This window comes from Lissotriton vulgaris, chromosome 3_1 (assembly GCF_964263255.1).
Source record: "Lissotriton vulgaris chromosome 3_1, aLisVul1.2, whole genome shotgun sequence".
Taxonomy (NCBI): Eukaryota; Metazoa; Chordata; class Amphibia; order Caudata; family Salamandridae; genus Lissotriton; species Lissotriton vulgaris.
This window is the reverse complement of record NC_141689.1, coordinates 1,559,426,423-1,559,448,610: the sequence shown is the minus strand read 5'-3', so window position 1 is coordinate 1,559,448,610 and position 22,188 is coordinate 1,559,426,423. Positions and strand designations below refer to the sequence as shown.

General features: G+C 52.2%; 1 protein-coding gene across 1 annotated transcript in view; it reads right to left on the bottom strand.

The window, feature by feature from the left end:
* The window catches only part of CENPE (centromere protein E), a 1,817,274-nt gene that overhangs the window by 1,032,279 nt on the left and 762,807 nt on the right, over positions 1-22,188 (bottom strand). Inside the window, exon 29 of the mRNA XM_086962044.1 lies at positions 12,877-13,182. Coding sequence (XP_086818170.1) covers positions 12,877-13,182 — 306 coding nt within the window. The remainder of the gene's footprint in view (positions 1-12,876; positions 13,183-22,188) is intronic.

Genomic DNA, 22,188 nt, shown 5'->3' with positions numbered 1-22,188 from the left:
GCGAGGGGGTAGTATTCCAATTGGTATGATACCTTACTCGACATGTTTTGATAATGTAATACCAAAGTTGGCAATAACCGCGAGGATTATAATGCACTTGAGAGTATATGGTATAGCGTTATCATGGAAACAGCTAAAGGACTTGGTTCCGAAATCTGCAGACAGGCTCAGCTCATGCTAGAGCACCATCTCACAATTCCAAGCACTCTGCCTTCAGGATTGATAAGGCCTGCCATAGGAGTGACTGATAGGAGGATATGTGTCCATTTAAGGTTAGATATAGGGATACTATATCTAAAGCAAGGTGTGATTACACCACCTTGCCCCAGCTGACTGATCAGCCAGTTGTGTCAGATTTGGATGGCCAGCCAGGGGTGGCATAATACATGCTGCAGCCTCTGGTAGGCCCTGGGTGCACCTATGCCCTGGGTACCTAAGGTATACTGTACAGGGGCTGATAAGGTGACTCAGTATCCAATTAGATATGTACCTAGAGTACATGGAATCCATTTTACAGAGAGCAGTGGGCCTGGGGTCCTGAATAGCAGGGCCCCAGGTCAACTAAGTTGAAAAACCAGCAAAACACCAGGCAAAAAAGTTGGGGGCAACCATAGTCAGATATCCACCTTCCTACATGCATTCATTTGGTATTCAAGGGATTATAATTGGTAAAACAGTTTGCTTCACATGCTCTCTGAGGTTTTAGCCTAAGACTGCTGGTCCATGATACCACTAGGACAGCTTGTCTATAAGGTTGCCTTTACAACCACCATCAATAAGGGTCGTTTTGACTGGTGCAAGGTGCCCACTAGAATAGTGGACAACATATTACAGGCTAACTTCTCACAGCCGGCAACACAGGGCTAGGACCCCCAGACGGACCCGCGCGGCCAGACGGCGTGCAGGCGGGTCTCAACAGCGGGAAGAGACTCCTCATGGCCACGAGGAAGTCTCGGATCTGCTCGGGAGTCGCATCGAGTCCAGGGACCGGAGGGTGTGGGGCTGGATGAGACTGCACAGGTCCCACCAGAGCCGCATGGGCGGCGCCACCCAAACCCTCGGCCGAATCGTGCGACCGGCGACGGTAAGTCGAAGAGCGACGATGCTTCAGCGACCTCTTTTTGTCATGCCTCAACTCACCCGAGTGCAAGGACTTGCATCCAGACGATCGATGATGATGATGACTGCCGCTCCGCGACCGGTCCCCCGACTTCCTCTTCGACCAGGACCTCGAGCCGCGCAGAGCCAACTGCCGGATCTCGAGGAGCTTACGGGAAGGTTCCCGCCAAGCCTTTGCCATCAAGGCCCAACAGTTGGAAACGACTTGTCATCATGGTCGGCCCCCAAACAGTAGAGACACCGGCGGTGGGGGTCGGTAACCAAAATCAGTCGTGACAGGAGTCACACGGCTTGAAACCGGGCATTCCTACTGGCAGCAGGAGTCGAGTCAACTCGAAAAAGAAAGACAAAATGTCCAAAAAGTTAGTCAAAACATTACTAAGGGTGAGGGGGCGTGCCCAACAGCATGGCCGATTAGGACGTGCTCCGATGTAGCGCCTGATGAGCTGCTCCGAATCAGACTTTCAACACCTGTCCTGAAGCCCCATGTCGCCGGAGACGGGACCGTAAGAGACCAGAAGTACCCGGGGGTCGGGACTTTGAAGACACCGCTGCGGGACACTGAGTAATCTGATGCTGAAGCTGCCACGAGCCAGGACGCGAGCCCCAAGATGGAAGCCGGACCCTGAGAGCCGGAGGTAGGCCGAGTGGAAAGACGAGCACCGCGAATGAATCCCGAGAGGCAGCCGGGCCACCCCAGTAAGGAGCCAGAAGCGGGAGTGCAGCCGGGAGAGGCGTCGGAACTGGTGATATCGCTCCAGAGGCAGTAAGTTAGATCTGAGGCCCAGAGACGAGTGAGACGGGCCGAGACCCGGTCCCGAGCAGGAACACTGACCACCTCTGGCCCCGCAGACAACGGACGGAGGGCGCGCTGAAGTAGAGTGCACCGGCGCAGACGGGGGCCCGCGGCGCCCGGCGACACCCGACCCAAGACCGCAGCCGATAGAGGGAGCCACCCATGGGGCCGTGGAACCATATAGCCGGAGGACGGGAGCCCCTGAACCACGGCCCTCTGAAGAACGCTGTTAAGGCGGCGGCTACCGGAGAGCGCTGCGGTCCCCACCCCGTCAAACGCAGCCAAACAGACCCAGGTACCTGGGGGCCAGGGTGGGGAGAACCCAGCACCAGTGATAGCAGGCGCAGGAGCAAAGACATCAGACTCAGGACGGCGTGGCTCCCAGAGGCGGTAGTAGGCCCCAGAATGGAGGGGACTGCGGTGAAGAGAGACCAGACCGGGGCCTGCCCCCCTCAGCAATACCTGGCCCGAGGCAGAGATCCAAGCAGAACGGGGCCCCGGAGGTGGACCAAGCACAATCGCCGCCATTAAGAGGCCAAACCAGCAGGGAAGCCTGCAGTAAGGGCCGGAGCCCAGCACGGAGTCAAAGTGAGGGACGACCGTGGAGAGTCAGATCGATCAATACTGCCCGGGCCTGGGGGAGGCCCCAATACGGAAGATTGGGAGCCTACGTGCCGGAGAGCGGAAATAGCCCCATACCACCGACTGCCCATGGAGTAGTTCCCTGCACGCTACTAGCTCCTGAGAGATCCAGGGAGAGCTAGAGGAGACCCATTGACGCCATTAGACGGGGTGCAGACGGCGGAAGAGGCCTGTGGGAAGCAGAGACTCCGGGAACTGAGGAAGGAAGGGACAGAGAGGCGCCTCTACGACGGGGTGAAGGGAGGACGACCCCCTCCCCGGCCTGGAGGAAAGGCGACGAAGAGTACGCAAGGGAGTCATCCGAGCGGTGGAGCACACGGAGGTGTCTGAGATGGTGAAAAAGAACCCGGCCGCTAAAACCTCCCGGCAGGGGACCATGGCCAACTACACCACGACCCGGCCACAGATAGAGGCTACACCTTCCGCCTCTAGCCCACGCTCGGACACCGAGCTGCTGATGGGGGCGATTCAAGCGTCCAGGACAGACATTCAAGAGTCCCAGGCAGCCCTGGAGGTTAAGATCGGTGAGGTGGGCTTGGAAGTGACACTACTGCGACTGGACTTACGAAATCTAAGAGAGATTGACGACGGCGGAGACACGGATCAGTGAGGCGGAGGATACTCACGACCCTCCGGAAAGACATGGCGGAACTCCAAGCATCCCATCGCCAACTGCTATGGAAGGTGGACGATGCAGAAAACAGGGCGAGATGCAACAACCTGCACTTTGTGGGCATTAGAGAAGGCATCAAAGGGACAGATATGGCAGCCTACCTGCATACCTGGCTGAGGAAAACCTTCCAGAGGACACAGTTCTCGATCTGCTTTATTATTGAATGGGCACACAGGACGCTGTTGGTAAAGCCACCAGAAGGTGCGAGACCGAGACCGGTCATTGCACGTTTCCTCAATTTTGCAGACCGTGACTTGATACTCCAAGAGGCCAGAAAGCTGGGGGAGATCAGACTAGAAAAAATGAACATTATTATATTCCCAGACTACAGCCAAGAGGTGCAAAAACAGCGGCGCTCCTATTATGCGGTAAAAGCGAAGCTGGGGGACTTGCATATCACGTATATGTTGCTCTTCCCGGCGATACTGAAGGTGATATACGACGGCAAAACGCACTTCTTCAATCATCCGGAAGATGCATGGCAGTGGCTGGAGGAACGTCCTACATTCCGTAGAGCGGAGGCCGAAGGAAATAGGATGGTGGATGGGATGGCAGATAGTGGACTTCAGCGGGGATCGCCAAAGACCGAAGAAACCGAGGAGCAGGAGACTGATGCAAACAACGCCATATCCAGGACGCAGCTCGTCTGGATTACGGAGACGAAACTCAGCTTCCCCCGGAGGGAGAGATGTGACGGGATCAAGGTTCAGCTGTTAGAAAGGAATGCCCGCTCAGAGGGTTAAGAGGACATTGGGGGTCACTCCTCCGGAGGGGAAGAGGGGATGCGCTCCATGCACCCTTTGGTGGCAGCAATCCAAGAAATGGAACAGGACTCGTCTGGACTGGCGGAAGACCCAAGAAAAGAAACTCAGGACTCACATTCCAGAAAAGGGGCAGAACTGGCAGCAGAGATTGCAGCTCATCGCTAAGGGGGCACGCAAGTTAAAACACCCCTTACCTATTGTTTTGCTTTTCACTCATGTACTGTTATAGTGAATTTCCAGGTTGATCGGGCGGGAATGGGCTACATACCCGCTACACAGATCGCAACTGTAGGTTAAAGGGAAGGGGTTTCAAGGGAGGGCGACAGACCCTCTCCGCCGACAGTCCTGTTTCAGTGGAAGTTGAGACTGAAGGGGGGGGGGGGGGAGTTATGGGTGTTTGAAGTTAGGGGAGTTGAGGGTCAGAATGGGGAGGAGGGCAGGAGAGGAGGGAGGGAAGGGAAGGGAGGGGGAGGGAACAGGACATGTCACAAAGGTCAAATATGCCGCAATACAGGACACCCCACTAGCAAGAAGCCAGAACACCACTCACAGTGGGTCATGGAGGGATGCCGGGTAGCCGCATAGAGCAGAGGCAAGACCTGGAGGGTCTCTCAATAATAACATGGAATGTGAATGGGCAAGGCAGTAGGATTAAGCGAGGCCTGGTGAATGCATACATCAAAAGGGTGGGCCCGGATATTGTGTTACTACAGGAAACACACCTTATGGGTAGCAATTGCGAGAGGGCAGCATAAAGTCCTAGCACATGCGGGATTCACCAAAGGCTCGAGGGGGTGGCAATTCTCATAAGGAAGAACCGACCATTCGAGGTGGTGCGGATCTGGACAGTCCCAAGGGGACATATGTTGGGGTAAAGGGCACCTGGATGAGGAAAGAATACACGATAGTGTCAGCCTATGCACCACCTAAATTACAGACAGCCACACTGAAAGGAGTCACAGAGATTCTACTAAACACACATCGAACACTATACAGGGGCTGGGGGGAGATTTCAATGACGTAATGATCCAGACCCTTGATAGTACTGGAGACGGGGTCAGGGACCAGACTCAGACCACCCTCCCTAACGTGATCAACGCTAAAGGACTGACAGATGTCTGGAAGTGGCTACACCCGGAAGAAAGGGCCTATTCCTTCTTCTCCAGTGCACATAGGGTCTAATTCAGACTGGATTAGATCTTTCTAGCCAGACACGCTATTGTGAGAGATGACTATGCAGAGTACAAAGCGAGGGGAATATCGGACCACTCACCGCTCATGGTAGAGGTGGGGAGAAGGACCCAGCAACAGGGGTCCTGGAGGCTGTCAGCCTGGGACTTGCAGAACCCGAGCATAGTGAAGGGCCTTTGGGCTGATGTAAAAGTCTGCATAGCAGAAAACGAGGGCTAAGTATCATCCTAAGTGGTCCTTTGGGAGGCCTTTAAGACAGTCATGGGAGACAGTGCCCAAAATAGGCTAGCAGAGGTGAACCGGGAGGTTCAGAGAGAGTTGGAGACTCTGGAAACCCGAAAATCGAAAGGGAATATCAAGAAGGGTAAGCCAAGGGGACTCTCCGTCAACTAACGGACACTCAAAGTCAGTATAGGGACCTAGTAACGGGGGGGGAGGCCAAAACGCTGGGGACGTTACACCGTCTATATGACGTAGGAGACAAATCAGGCAACTAACTGGCTTCAGGAGGGGAGTAAGAGGCGAGACCCCCATTGGTTCCTCTCGCTGGATGCTGAGAAAGCGTTTGACGCGGTCCACTGGCCCTTCCTAGAGGGAGTCCTGATGCGACTGGGCTTTGGTCCTAATTTTCGGCAATGGATACATCTACTCTATACGGACCCGAGAGCAAGGGTCAAGGTGAACGGGATTATGTCCAGGGATTTTCCAGTGCGACGGGGAACCAGGCAGGGATGCCCTCTGTCCACCTTGCTCTTCACGTTGACGATCGAGGTGCTGGCAGCGACGGTCCGACAGCATCCAGACATCAGAGGCTTTCAGCTAGGGCCATTGGACGCTATGGAAGAAAAAATAGCTCTACGCGAAAGACGTCCTCCTCTATATAACACACCCGGAAACGACGATACCGGTGCTTTTCTCGGAGCTGGAATGATATGGAGCACATGCCGGATATAGGATTAACTGGCATAAGTCGATCCTATATGACCCCAGGGGCCTAGAGCAGTGGATGAACCTTCCGGAAAGGCTACAGACGACAACCGAGGGCTTTACCTACCTTGGAGTGTTTATAACACTCCAAGACCGCCTCGTACGATAAAAATGTCAGACGGATATTACGAAATTTTGTAGAGGATGCGACTAGATGGCGGCTCCTACCCCTCACACTCCTCGGCCGCGCAGCCATGTTCAAGATGAAAACACTGCCCAAGCTCCTATATGAGTTTCAAAACGAATATTACCCTCTTCCCTGACGGGTGTTTCAGGAAATAAATCCGGAAGTCCGAACCTATCTCTGGCTCGGTAAGCAACCTAGAGTAGCTCTGTCGACCTTACAAAGACACCAATATAGTGGAGGGATTTCATTTCCCAGCGATGAAGCCTATTATTTGGCAGAACACTTGATAGCCATCAATGACTGGTTCCATGCCCCGGCTACGCACCCCACATACGCACTAGAGACACGCGATGGGTACCCGCTCCTAGAATTACTACCTATACAGGGGTAAAGGGAAAGGGAGACTGCTACCGGCTACTAGGCTCACACTGGTGCTATGGCATAGAGCGAACAGGATCATAGGCTGGCAAAAAAGGCCCACAAGACAGACACCCCTGTGGCACTGCTCATGGCTGCAAGACCTGAATAAATTGAAGGGGTTCAAGAGGTGGAATGACATCGGGATCTCGACACTAGGAGATGTGATTGCGAAGGGGGAACTGAAGTCGTTCCCAGCCCTTAGGGCAGAATTTGGACTACTCCCAACGCAATATTTTAAGTATGCTCAGCTGAGACATGCGTGGCGGGCGGAGGAGATCCAGGTGGCCGCGTTCCCTGAATATGCACCTCTAGAAGTCCGCCTATTGCAAGAACAAATACCAGAGAGAGCGGTGTCACATACATACAGAAGCTCCTCTGCCGACTGATCCAAAAATGGTCCTACTGGGTATGACCAACGACATAGATCTCACTCGCCCGCTGCTGATCTTCTTGGCCCTGGCGGTAGCTAAGAGAGCTGTGGCAAAGTACGGGGGGCAGCCACTGCACCACGGCTGAAGGAATGGAGGAGAGGCCTGGACCTTTATATGGCTGCTGAAAGGGTCACATACAAGGCGCGGGGCTGCCCAAAAATATTTGGCAGGGTTTGGAGGAAATGGCGGAAATACCATGGCCTTGATGGGGGTTTGTGAACAGGGAGGCGGGAAAAAGGTCCATACGCAGCCAAGTGGGAGCCGAGGGAACTTTGGCAAGATACAAAAGATAATACGCAGACTGTGCTAGTGGAATGGTGTGGGATGAATATTGCAGTATTGTTTTCAATGGTGAGGCTGGGGGGGTGGAGGGTGGGTAGACGAGATATGTGGACCAGTGATGACATGGCTGATTTGTTATATGATAAAATGCAAATAGAAAGGTTTATAAAAAAAAAAAAAAGACTAAATGTACGCTGTACCCGGATATGCACTTGCTGGCGTGGAAAAAAGAACTGACGTCCGCGCATGAGGGTGGTGTCCAAGTACTCCAGCGACGTCATTCCGGCGAACACGAATCCGACGACTGACTCAGAGCCACAGGACAAAGCCTACTGAGGCGTAGGGGTACTGCTGACGAAAACTTTGCGGATCCAGTCGGACGACTGGGGATATTCGAAGGTAAGGAATCTAACGCCAACATGTTTCTTTCAGATGGGAACATTTGTTGCCCTCCTGGCATAAACCAGTTTGGCTTCCGCTCGGACATGAAACTACACAAAGGACAGGAGTGTCCAGCTCCTCCCAAGGGAGGTGCTCAGAGCTCCTCCAGGTGGCCACTTGATTCTGCCATCTTGAATCTTGGCCCTTGGGAGAATCCGACTGGCTAAGCCAGCTGAGTAGTGTCCCTGACCTCGCCTGGTAGGCAGGTCACCACAGAAGAGGTCCTTCCCCTTTTTAGGGTTAATTAAGGGATCCCCTGAGGGTGGTTTCTTAGATTTGTCCCGAAAGCAACTTTAAGATCCAACTGCTTGTTGCCGAAGACTGTCAAAAGACTCTTCTATTGGTAGACACTGGAGCTTTGCGGTTTCCTCAAGCAAAGACTAAAGACAAGACTGCTCTCGGTGGGAAGATTCCAGCTGCAACTTTTTCTCCATGCTTTTCAAGTTTCTGCAACTCAGTGGCTGTGCATCCTCCGAGTCAGCAAAGCTTGCATCTAAGCCAGAAGGAATCTCCCTTGGAGTGAAGGAGTCACTTCCATGCATCCTCAGGCACCTCTAAGAGTTTGCTGATCCTGTTGTCCCACGGACATGATCCAGCTCTTCAACACAGGTAGTTGTTTGTTGGTTCACCAGAGGCTGACAAGTCTTCCCTGCAAACTGGGCGACTGTAATCCCTCTACAGCCAACGGGAAATGCCTCCCTGCGCACATGCATCTGTTTGCCGTTGACACGTCTTGTTGGCTTTCTTCATGGAAGACCTTCAAGCTCCAAGAAGCCCCAGCCTCCAGCATTGCACAGCTCCAAGAACAAAGTATTGCCTGTATCTTCTGAATCATGGGCCTCATCATGGGCCTCATCTCCTGTGTGCTGCTGAGCCTTCCTTGCGACTCCCTGTGCCTGCTGCCAGAGGGTCCTCAAGGGGGGCACCATTGATTCCTGCTTGCTCTCCTGCAAGCTGAGGGGTGGTTCTGATTTACCATTGCTGGGTTAGTCCCATAGATCTTGTTGGTCTGCAACACAGCATCTTTTCCCACAAACCATCGATTGTGTTTGCCAAGGCTAGTTGGTGGTCCTGCCGGCCACTGACTTTCCTGCACTTGTGTAACAGCAGGGGACAGCTCGTGGACATCTCCTGTGCTAATGCATCATCACCTGGGTTCCACAGCTGCATCTTCAAGCCCTTTGTGCTACAGCAACATATCTGACAAGGGCTGGTATTGTGCTCCTGTGCCTCCTAATCAATTGTGAGGGGGTCAGACTCTCCCCACTGCTTTGAGGTTCTTCTAGTCTTGATTACATGTCTTGATTCCACCGGCCTGGTCCACAAGACTCTGTAGCTGCTAATCCGCCACAATCCTCCATTGGCATGTGTGAGAAGGTGGCCTGATATGCAGTGCTCACTATTCTAGTGAACACTATGTATCAGTCCAGCAACCCTTATTGATGATTGGTTGTAAGTCAACCTTATAGACCAGCTATCCTAGTAGCGTGGATACGAGCAGTCTAAGGCTAAAGACTCGAGAGGGCGTGTTAAGCCAGCTGTTATACCACACATATACCCCTTGAATACCCAGTGAAAGGACACCACACAAGTGTTATGAAAATAAACAATGTATTTATTAAGATCACAACAGCCCTGTACTCTTTATGAGGACAGGGTACTAAGCACAAAACAAAACTCTTACGAAAATACTTAGGTTAGCACAGTATATACAAATGCCCGAGGGGCACGGAAAACCATATACTCTGAAAGTGGAATGCGAAATTACTAGCAGGTAAGTACAGTACTAATAGGCTTTGGAATCGCTAGGTCTTGACTATAGAATCTTCAGATTACTTCTAGGAGGCCTAGGGGACTCGGTGCAGAGTGTGCACTCTCACGCGTGATGCGGGACAAAGTCTATGGTAGCTAGATTTCACAAAGTTAGTGTTCTCGGGCGAACCCGACCTGGTAGGAGGAAAACGAAAGTGGATTCTGACCCTTGGATAGTGAGGCTATGCTGGGGCACCGAAATGCCGAAGTTACCTAGCCCAGGGGCTGCAGCTGCATAGGTCTCAAAAGACGTCGGGAATCTTCGTAGACGGACCAGGAGCCTGGAAGAAAGATGCTGGCAGGCGACCAGTGAAGAGAGTTCGAAGTGATCCAAGCCTGGATCTTGAAGATAGATGACACCTGAAAGCAGAGGGGACCAAGTTCGAGACTACTAGCCAGTAGTCAGGTGGCACCAGGAGGGCACCGGATGGTAGTCACCTCGACTAGGTGAGTGGGTGACGCTGTGCTCTGCAGATCTCACGGACCAGGAGGCGTTGTCGGCGACCAGGATGGAGGAGCGAGCTGTCCCACGATGGATGAAGCTGTCGGCGTCGCTGGACCCAGGATTGGGCAACAAAGCCTTGGCAAATTCAAGCCCACGCGGTGGACTCAAAATGGCATCTGGAGTGGACCAGGAGGGTCCGGGGTGCCTCTCTTGAAGAAGGAAGCAAGGGCCAGTCTGGAGCAACCAGACCAGCAGCAGTGATGTCGTCGGGCGTCGTGAAGAAGGCCACAAGCCAGCCGGCTAGTAGCCACACAGCGCGGTGAGCAGGCAAAAGCAGAAGGGCCCCACGCAGATCGTGGAGTTGCTGGAGGGCTGATCTTCGGTGCTGGAGCTGCTCAGGGTTGGGGCTTCTCGGACCCCAAAGCACTCACCAGTGGAGCACACGGTGGGCTTGTTGCAAAGAAGTCGTGCAGCCTTGGCGATCGTCGGTCCCTCGAGGTCTCGTCGCACTCACGGTTCTCAGCTTGGCTGTAGAGGTGAGTAGAGGTCAGAGGTGCCAGGGAAGCCGGGTCTCGTCGAGCTGGGCAGTCGGATTCCGGAGGAAGGACTTGCAGCAGACCGCTGTGTTCTTAGGATGGTGCCCGCTTGATGCAGGGTGACTACTCCTTAGCCACAAGGGAGAATCTTGAAGAAGAAATCTTGATGTCCTTTCGCAGAAAGTCGTGTCTTGATTCCAAAGATGATCTAATTTGAACAGGGGGCCCGCTCCTATCTTTATACTAAAAAAGGGGGCTGACCCGGTGACTAGGTCCTGCCTATGGGTGGGACTAGGAGGGGGGTGGTTACACCCCTCTCCCATGCCGGACTTTCCCCAGGCCAGGGGCTGGTGTGCCCCTGGAACTGGTTCTGACCGGCCTATGCGTAGTGAGCACCGGGGTGCCACTCAGCAGTCACCTTCCTGTAAAGCCCTGCCTACCCAGGATACACAAAACCCTGTCTGGGACGGTGCTAGCACCGCCCTCGACAGGAAACCCTTTGTCCAGGCTCCCCTCGCTGGAAGGACTCCCAGCTGCAGGGGGTCAGACTCGTGTCTGTGGTGGCAGCGTCCATTTTGTGGAGCTGAGGCTTCGTTTAACTTTAACCGGGGTTCACAGTTACATACATGTCGTGTCCCTCTAGAAGGGTGGAATGCTAACCCCGTCGCCAGAATTGGCGAGGGGTTAGTATTCCAATTCGTATGACACCTTACTCGACATGTTTTGATAAAGCAATACCAAAGATAGCATTTAACCGCGAGGATTATAATTCACTTAAGAGTATATGGTATGCGATATCATGGAACAGCTTTTAGGACTTGGTTCCGCAAGCTGCAGACAGGCTCAGCTCATGCCAGAGCACCATCTCACACGATTCCAAGCACTCCGCCTTCAGGATTGTCAAGGCCTGCCATAGGAGTGACTGATAGGAATCTGTGTGTCCATTTTAGGGTTAGGTATAGGTATACTATATCTACAGCAAAGGGTGATTACACGACTTTGCCCCAGCTGTCATGCAGCCAGTTGTGTCAAATTTAAGAGGCCAGCCAGGGGTTGCATAATACATGCTTCAGCCCCTGGTAGGCCTTGGGTACACCTATGCCCTGAGTTACAGGGTCTGACAAGGTGGCCCAGTACCAATTGGTAATGCACCTAGGGTACATGTGGTAATTTAGAGAGAGAACAGCCAGGCTGTGGGTCTGATTGGCAGGCCCACAGCCAGAGAAAGTCGTAAACCAGTGAAACAAAAGCAAAAAATCTGGGTGATCATAGGATTGCAGACCCTACTCTCCTACAGCATGCGCGGTTCCAACACAACTTCACCCTTATGCACCCAGGCTCCCTGGTAGAGGTATCCTGGTTTCCAGAGTATCCTCGGGTGTGGGGTGGCTCTCCAACCATCCTTGCTCCAAGTGGTTCCTTCGGGGTCCTTTGGGAAGGGTCCTTGAACAGTAAGAATCCAATCGCAACTTACTCTGGGTTATCTTATGGCTGTTTGACCAGTATAACCACTCGGCACCCAGGCGCCTTAAGGTCCCATGCTAGTCAACATTGGTGGATCTGTGCTTGCTTTGGGGTCCTTCATCCTTGGGTATTAGTCCTGTTTTGGTAACCATTTTGCATTCCACTATTTTAGTATATGGGTTGGCCCCCTCATAGGGGGCCCATGGGTTTTCCTATACTGGTTACTTGGTTTTGAAGTATTTCATGTTTGTATTTGATATCCCCAGGTAGGAGATAAACCAAGTTAGTGTCTAGTGTGTGTTTAATAAATACAAACTGTTTATACTCACCGCTTTACACCCTCCTGAATAAGCTTTAGCTGCTCTCTTCAGCTACCCCTTGAGAGCTTTGGTTATCAGGGACCTAAACACTATCACTAAGGGTTGCCTGGCCTCAGTGCCTCACCAATGGTTGACACTATATACTGAGCCAATCTCCTACAAATCCCATAAAAGTTTGTAATACAAAATCAGGGTGAGATAAACAACCTAAACAATACAAAAAGCAGTTTTTGCAAAATTCATTCCAGACAATACTCTTTTGCGAGGATATAAAATGTAAAAAATATATTTAAGAGCTACAAGGTACTGATAATCTTATTTACTTTTGTTCCTAACATATCATTAGCACTTGTAACTGGTTAAAAATGCTATTCATCGATAAAACGAACATTAGATACAGCCCCAAATTCTTAAATACTGAATTACCTGCTTAATGTTAGTCTGGACATTCTCCAGAAGTTGGTCTCTTTCTGCTTTCATGGTTTCTTGAATCTGCTGCAGCTGATGCTTCTCTTGAATTAAAGGTGATGTGGCTTCTTGCAGATCGTGGAGCTGCTGCACAACATCACACTTTTCATCCTCCAGTGTTTTCAGAGAAGCCTCACTGGCTTTCAATTGCTCTCCCAACTGTTGCACCTCAGAAATCAATTTCTGCTGTAGTTCAGTTTTCTCGAACACTGCACTTTCTTTGTCTCTCCTTTCCTTCTGAAGGTCTTCCATCAAAGTGGCCAACTGAAATATCAAAATAATAATTAAAAAAACCATTCAAGAAGTACAAGCTACTTCCCTTCAATAACGCCTTTTCTGGTATTGTATATTGGATTTTATATAGCGCTTATCACCCAGGGGTCTCTAAGCGCTTGCCTTGGGAACCCGTCCTGGCTTTTCCCTGTGAGATAGCCCCTACAGGACATCCCCAAGGTGAAAGCCAGGCATCCCGCCGCGGGGGGCCATTGTGGAGATTAAGCAAGCTTAATGCCTAGAGTTGCAGAGTGTGAACCCATGATTAGGTCAGGCACCGAAGCGAGAATTATCGAGTCCGTGGACATTTGAGCTCAAGACCCTGCCGCGTCGGGAATTGAACCCTGGTCCCGGGTCTGACTTCTGCTTCAGGGTCTGCCTGCTCTAACCAGTGAGCCACACTTCTCCACTTCTGGTATAGACTATCTAGCTGCAGATTTCTTACTTTAGAATATTTCCACGGCGTCAGACTGAACTAGGATATTGAGCAATCCCTGTATTCGCCAGTAGGTGGAGTATTTTGGCTCCATGTAACAGTCAGCATCCGAGGTGACGTGTTTTGGGCCTATATAGGTGACACCCCAGTGCACTGACCTCAATTCCGCAACAGAAGTATGGAGCCAAAATGAGACAAAATGAAGTGAGTCAGCATGAGGTCTGGAAGGATCTCTTAAATATTAGCTACACATTTCACAGAACGTGGAGGATGGGATGATTAGTGTTAGAACTAGTGGTCTCTAGTTGGCAGTGGTATACACCCTGTCCAAGTAGAGACCCTTCCTTCTAGTCAGGATAAGTGGATTACGCACCCAAGATAACCCCTGCTCTTCCCTATGGTAGCTAGGCACAAGCAGTCAGGCCTATCTCAGAGGCAATGTATGAAGTATTTGTACAGAACACACACAGTAACACAGTGAAAGCACTACCATGGACACCAAACCACTTTAGAAAAAGAAACAATTTGTATCTAAACCGAACACCACCAAAACGAGAAATATCCAACATACACAGCTCAAAATAGGATTTAAAAGGTTTCAAGCAATTTTGTCCTTAGGAAACTATGGATGTGTAATTTTTAAAAAAAGTACTTCAAATCCGTCAAAATCCATAAGGCAAAACAGCTGTATAGGAGGGAAGTGTCGGAAAACACAGCGATGTGTCAGTTCCCAAATCCTTGGGCAGGGGATGCAGCAATTCTGATGTACGCAGGAGAAGTGATGCAACAAATCCAGACTGTAAGGGGAAGTGGTGGGTTGATTTTAAGACTGTTCTGGTCGACAGATGCTACGTTGGCAAAACATGGCGCACAGGTACGATGCACGGAAATCCAGAACACACTGGAGGTCAATGCGGCGGCTGTGTCAATTTCTTCAGCCGTGATACGACTATGCATTGTTTCTTTTAGTCACCCAGCAGGGCCTGTATCTGAGTCAGTCCTGTGGTCTTGGACTTCGGAGACTGGTGCGTTGAACTAAGTGTGGTGGGTCTTTGGGACACTGACAGGGGCTGCATCGATTTCTTCGGCCGCACAGGGCTGTGCAGCGGGATTTTCTCCCGCATAGCATTGCTGCATCGGAAAATACAACTGCAAGAAAAGCGAAGCTTCAATTTCGTAGGTTTCTATAGTTCTTTGTAGTTTTTCTTGCTGCAATAACAACCTCCAGGGGTCCAGAACTAAATTCAACACTACAAGGCAGGTCAGAACTCCCAGTAGTGAAGTTCCCAAATGCTGCAGGTGAAGTCTATCCACCCCTGAAACTTAATAGCGACGAAAGTGGCAAAAAGCAGACTGCGCACAGCGGAGAGGCCCAAGGACCTGGCCGTAGCCCGAGAGTCCTTAAAGCGCTCCAGAGTGTTGTCTTCCATAAGAGTTGATTGGACATCCCCTGAAAAACCAGTCAACCTCAACCAGGCGAAGCATCACTGGGCTACCAACGTGGAAATCGCCCTACCTTGTGAGTCAGCGGTATCCAGCCCACAGCGAATGGTAAACATTGCTGGGTCTCTCCCTTCAGCAACAGCACGGGAGAGTACGGCCCGGGCCTCCTCCTGGCACTAAGGTAGCAATTACGCCACCGTATTATACACAGAGTGGGTATAACAGCCCAACAGACATGAGTGTTTACTGACCACAGTCGCAGGTTGGAGGAAGAAAACCTCTTCTTTCCAAGATGGTACAGCTTTTTGGATTCCGTATCAGGAGGTGTGTTAGGGAATGCGCCTCTGGAGGTGGAGGCTTGGACCACCAAGCCCTCAGGGGTGTGGTGTTGGGAGAGGAAAGATGTGGCGCCCAGGACCAGGCAGTGGCGTTGGGCAATCATCCTATCCACAGGAGCCCCTGTATTTGGCCTGGTCCTAGTGCCCAAAAGGGTGTCCGTGAGGGCTTCATTAAACGGTAGCAAGGGCTCTGAAGTGCTCGCTGTCGGTTGAAGCACCTCTGTCAGGAGGTTAGTTCTGACTGCCACCGTAGGTAGCTCAAGGTGGAGAGCCTCGAACACCCTACGCAACACCACGGTGTAAGACGCTCCCGCTTCCACAGCCACAATAGGAGGAGACAACATGCCAAGATCTGGTGAGGTATCCAGACCACTGGCTTCCCCCAGTTCCTCTCTCCAGTCCGGTTTGTTACCCAACTGGTCATTTAAAGGGTCTCCAGGCCACTCAAAGTCCTCCTCACCTTCTTCTGGCTGCCAATCTGGTCTAAAAGAGCCAGGTTAGAACAAGGGAACAAAAGTACCCATCAGTACCGGTCCCGGCATCGGTCGACGCCAGTCCGGCTCTGTCTACATCGAGGAGGATGTAGGAAGATGGATATCTGACTTACGTTGCCCCCAACGTTTTGCCTGGTGTTTTGCTGGTTTTTCGACTTAGTTGACCTGGGGTCCTGCTATTGAGGACCCCAGGCCCACTGCTCTCTGTAAAATGGATTCCATGTACTCTAGGTACATATCTAATTGGATACTGAGTCACCTTATCAGCCCCTGTACAGTGTACCTTAGGTACCCAGGGCATAGGAGCACCCAGGGCCTACGAGGGGCTGCATCATGTATTATGCCACCCCTGGCTGGCCATCCAAATCTGACACAACTGGCTGATCAATCAGCTGGGGCAAGGTGGTGTAATCACCCTTTGCTTTAGATATAGTATCTGTAGGAGAGTAGGGTCTGCAATCCTATGATCACCCAGATTTTTTGCTTTTGTTTCACTGGTTTACGACTTTCTCTGGCTGTGGGCCTGCCAATCAGACCCACAGCCTGGCTGTTCTCTTTCTAAATTACAACATGTACCCTAGGTGCATTTACCAATTGGTACTGGGCCACCTTATCAGACCCTGTAACTCAGGGCGTAGGTGTACCCAGGGCCGCCAGGGGCTGCAGCATGTATTATGCCACCCCTGGCTGGCCTCCTAAATTTGACACAACTGGCTGCATGACAGCTGGGGCGAAGTCGTGTAATCACCCTTTGCTTTAGATATAGTAGCTCTATATCTAACCATACAATGGACACCCGAGTTCCTATCAGTCACTCCTATGGCAGGCCTTGACAATCCTGAAGGCAGAGTGCATGGGCTCATGTGAACTGTGTTCGGGCACGAGCCGAGCCGGTTGCAGCTTGCGGAGACAAGACCCAATGGCTGTTCCATGATAACGCGTACCACATCGGTAACTTCGGTGTCGCGTTATCAAGACATGTCGAGTAAGGTGTCATACGAATCGGGATGCTGCCCTCTCACCAACTCTGGCGACGAGGTTAGCATTCCGCCCTTCTAGAGGGACACGACATGTACGTAACTGTGAACCCCGGTTAAAGTTAACGAAAGCCTCAGCTCCACAAAATGGACGCTGCCACCACAGACACGAGTCTGACCTCCTGCTGCTGGGAGTCCTTCCAGCGAGGAGCACTTGGACAAAGGGTTTCCTGTCGAGGGCGGTGTTCGCACCGTCCCAGACAGGGTTTGTGTATTCTGGGTAGGTAGGGCTTTTGCGAGAAGGTGACTGCGGAGTGGCACCCCGGTGCTCACTACGCATCTGCCGGTTAGAACCAGTTCCAGGGGCGACAGCCCTGGCCTGGGGAAAGTCCGGCAGGGGAGAGGGGTGTAACTACCCCCCTTCCTGGTCCCACCCTTAGGGCAGGACCTAGTCATGTACCCACCCCTTTCTTTAGGATAAAGGCCGGAGCGGGGACCCTTCCAGATTAGATCATCTTTGAATCAAGAATACTTTCTACGAAAGGACTTCAAGACTCTTCTCAAGATTTCTCCCTTGTGGCTAAGGAGTAGTCACCCTGCATCAGCGGGCACCATCTAAGAACTCTGCGGTTTGCTGTAAGTCCTTCCTCAAGGAATCCGACGGCCCAGCTCGACGAGAACCGGCTTCCCTGGCACCTCTGACCTCTACCCACGTCATCAGCTCAGCTGTGATCTGTGGGTGCGACGAGACCTCGAGGGACCGGCCATCATCAGAACCTGCACGCTCTTAAACCCAGCACGACCATCGAGGTAACTCTCTGGTGAGTGCTCTGGGGTCCGAGAAGCCCCGACCCTGAGCCGCTCCAGCTCCGAAGTGCAGTCCCCCAGCATCTCCACGATCTGCGTGGGGCCCTTCTGCTCGCAGCTCAGCACGTCGCCTGGTCACTAGCCGCTGGCTTGTGCCCTTCTGTGACGACATCCGAGAATCATCACTGCCGGTCTGGTTGCTCCAGACTGGCCCTTGCTTCCACCTTTTCGAGAAGCACCCCGGACCCTCCTGGTCCACTCAAGACGCCGACAGCGACATCCGTCGTGGGACAGCTCGCACCTCCACCGTGGTCGCCGACAACGCCTCCTGGTCCGTGAGACTGCAGAGCCTAGCGTCGCCCACTCACCTGGTCGAGGTGACGGCCAACCGGTGCCTTCCTGGTACCCTCTGACTACTGGCTAGTAGTACGAACTTGGTCCCCTCTGCTTTCAGGTTTCTTCAATCTTCGATCCAGGCTTGGATCTCTACGAACTATTCATCACTGGTCGCCGGCCAGCAACTCCTTTTCTTCCGGCTCCTGGCTCGTCAGCGAAGACCCCGACGCCTGTAAGACTTGTGCAGCCGCAGCCCTCGTGGCTAGGTAACTCGGCATTTCAGTGCCTGCATAGCCTCCTTACTCTAGGGTCCCGAGTCCCTCGCTTCCGACTTGCCTTAACCTTTCCGTGTCCTCGGACACTTGTTTTAACTGCGCACCTAAAGTATTTGCTAAAGAGATTTGGTTTGTGCTAAGTACCCTGTCCTCATAAAGAGTACAGGGCTGTTGTGATTCTTAATAAATATACTGTTTATTTTCATAACACTTGTGTGGTGTCCTTTCACTGGGTGTTCAAGGGGGACATGTGTGGTAAACAGCTGGCTTAACACGCCCTCTCGAGTCTTTAGCCTTAGACTGCTCGTATCCACGCTACTAGGATAGCTGGTCTATAGGTTGACTTACAACCAAACACCATAAGGGTCGTTGGAACGATACATAGCGGTCGCTAGAATAGCGAACGTTGCATATCGGGCCAACTTCTCACAGTATCCCTATATCTAACCCTAAAATGGACACATATCCTCCTATCAGACACTGCTATAGCAGGCCTTATCAATCCTGAAGGCAGAGTGCTTAGAATTATGTGAGATTGTGCTCTGGCATGAGTTGAGCCCGTTTGCAGCTTGCGGAACCAAGTCCTAATAGCTGTTCCATGATAACGCTATACCATATACTCTTAAGTGCATTATAATCCTCGCGGTTAAATGCTACCTTTGGTATAACATTATGAAAACATGTCGAGTAAGGTGTCAGGCGAATTGGAATACTACCCCCTCGTCAATTCTGGCGACGGGGGTAGCATTCCACCCTTCTAGAGGGACACGACATGTATGTAACTGTGAACCCCGGTTAAAGTTAACTCGAGCCTCAGCATCACAAAATGGATGCTGCCACCACACACAAGTCTGACCTCCTGCTGCTGGGAGTCCTTCCAGCGAGGGAGGCTTGGACAAAGGGTTTCCTGCCTTGGGAGGTGCTAGCACCACCCCAGACAGGATTTTGTGTATTAGGTAGGACAGGGCTGAAAGGAATGAGACATGCCTGGGGCACACAAGGTGTCCCTGTGCATACTCCGGTCTAAACCAGTTCCTGGGGCACTCCAGCCCCAGAGCTGGCACAAGACCGGACAAAGGATAGGGGGTGTAACCACCCCCCTTCCTGGTCCCAAACAGGGGAGGGACCTAGTCGTAGTGCAGCCCCCTTTAGCTGAATAAAGGTAGGAGCTGGTCCCATTCCAAATTAGATTAGATCAAGCTCTTGTGCGGTTTGCTGCAAGTCCTTCCTTCCTGGAACCAGACGACCCAGCTCGACGAGACCCGGACCTCCAGACTCCTCTGACCTCTACCCACATCCACAGCACAGCTGAGACCCGTGGGTGCGACTAGCAACTTCGAGACGGCCATCTTGAAGAAACCTGCACAGCGCTTCCAGCACGACCCCCGAGGGATCATGGAGTGAGTGCACTGGGGGTCTGAGAAGCCCCACACCGACGCAGCTCCTGCACCAAAGACCAGCCCCCCAGCATCCACGAGATCTGCATGGGGCCCTTTTGCCTGGTTGTTGCTTTTCCTGTTGTCTGGTCACTTGCCGGCTGGCTCGTGACCTCTGAGACGACGACCCGAAGAATTCACCACTGCTGGTCTGGTCCCCCAGACTGGCCCTTGCTTCCTTGTAAACGAGAAGCACCCCGGACCCTCCTGGTCCGCACCAGACGCCATCTTTGTTCCACCGCGTGGCTTGCACTTGCCAAGGCCTGTTGACCAGATCGACGATCCAACACCGCGAACAGCAGCAGACTACGTGGGACAGCTCGTGCCTCCAGCCTGGTCGGCGAGAACAGCTCCTGGTTCGCGCAGCTACAGAGAGAAGTGTCCCATCCTCCACCTGACTGCGGCGACAGCATCTGGTTCCAGCACCGTCACTGGCTAGTGACCTAGACTCTGTCCCCTTCCCTTTCAGGACTCCTTCCTAGTTCCATCTTTGGAACCACCGGACTCCTCCATCTGGTCGCCTGCCAGCAACTCCTTGTTTCAGGCATCACCGGGATCAACGCAGCAAACCCGACACCACTTCAGCCCTATGCACCCGCAGCCTGTGGGTTAGGTAACTAAAGCTTCTAGGTGCTGAAGTCAGTGTTCACTATCCTAGTGTTCAGGTCCACTGTTTTCCCTCCATCCAGCCGGGTTCATCCGGAATCCGTAACTTTGTAAACTGTAGCATCCATAGACGTTGGTACGCATCTCGTGTGAGAGTTTCCACTCTGCACGTGAGTCCCGTGGGCCTCCTGCTCCTTACTTACCTAGTCAGTAGCGTAGTCCCAGCGATCCACCAGCCTCTGGATCTTCTTACAGTACTTTCTTTCCTCGCATTCCATTGTTCCTAGTATATGGTTTGTCGGGCACCATTGTAAATCGTGCAACTTAAGTGTATTTTTCCTTAGAGTTTATCATGTGCTTAGCCCTCTGACCTCAAAGAGTTCAGAGGTGTTGTTAGTTAATAAATACTTGTTTATTTTCATAACTACCTGTGTGGTGTCCTTTCATGTGGTATTCAAGGGGTTATATGTGGTAAAACAGCTGGCTTCACATGCCAATAGAGTTTAGCCTAAGACTGCTTTGTCCATGCTACCATTAGGATAGCTGGTCTATAAGGTTGACTTACAACCAATCACCATAAGGGTTGTTTGGACTGATACAAGGTGATCACTAGAACTAGTGAACATCATATATCAGGCCAACTTCTCACAGTGGAGCCGGGGTCGACGTCAGCTGGAGACACTGCCGACGCCGTCTGTGGTCGTGGTGCCGCTGGAATCGGCGCCGGGGAGGAGTAACTAGGTCAACCGGCGCCGATCCGGATCCAGACCTGGTTCCAACAGGACCCTGCGACATCAGGGCCGAAGCCACCGGCATCAAAGGCCCAGGGCCCCTAACAGAGTCGGCAGGGCGCAAAGGCGCACCAGTTGAGTCTGGCTGCCCAAAGATGGCATGCATCGCTTCATAAAATTGGCGAAGCTGGGCAGGGGTCGCTTAAGGTCCAAGGAAGGGATGGAAGCTTGGAGTCGACCCTTCGGGGTCCGCACACGGAGCCGCAGGAGCGGTGCCACCGGCATCCCTCGTTGCGTCTGCCGACGGACGGGGAGAAGTCAAAGAGCGACAATGCTTCTTCGATTTCCTCGTATGTATTCGACTTACCTGACCCAGAGTGCGAAAACTTGGAAGAAGAGTGATGATGACTCCGCGACCAGTCCCTTGACCTCCAATGCGACCAGGACCTCGTACGGCGTGGAGCCGACTGCCGGGCCTCAAGAAGCTTTCAGGATCACTCCCAAAAATACTTTGGATTCATGGTCGGGCAGTCGGAGCACGACTTGGGGTCATGGTCGCACTCCAGGCAGAACAGGCACATGAGGTGCAGATCTGTCACAAACATCAGTCCGCTACAGGAACTGCAAGCCTTGAAGCCGGGCATCCCTGATGTGCACCAGGAGTCGAAGACTGGAAAACTATGTCGACAAACGTCGGCAAAAAGTGACTGGAGGTACCCCTCTCCGGATCTGTGCTGGATGGTGCGGAAAAAGAAAGAACTGACGTAGGTGCGAGGGCGGCGTCTAAGTAGCTACTGCAACATCCTGGCGACCACAACAAACGCGGAGCCGACCGACGTCACCTTTCGACGCGCAGGGGTACTGCTGATGAAAAACTTTCCGGATCTAGTCTTATGCCTGGGGGCAATTCTAAGGTAAGGAATCTTAAACGGTTTCTTTCAGATACAAGCTTGTAGATTTATTGACAACATTGTAATTTTGATGGGGCTGTCCCGGAACTAGGCTGTTGGGACAGAAATGGCCCTTGCATGCACTATGGTTGTGCACCCCTTCGTACCTGACAGAGCCTGGTGCCCTGGTCTCCGATTTTGGCCATGCCCTCATAGTAATATAATTGA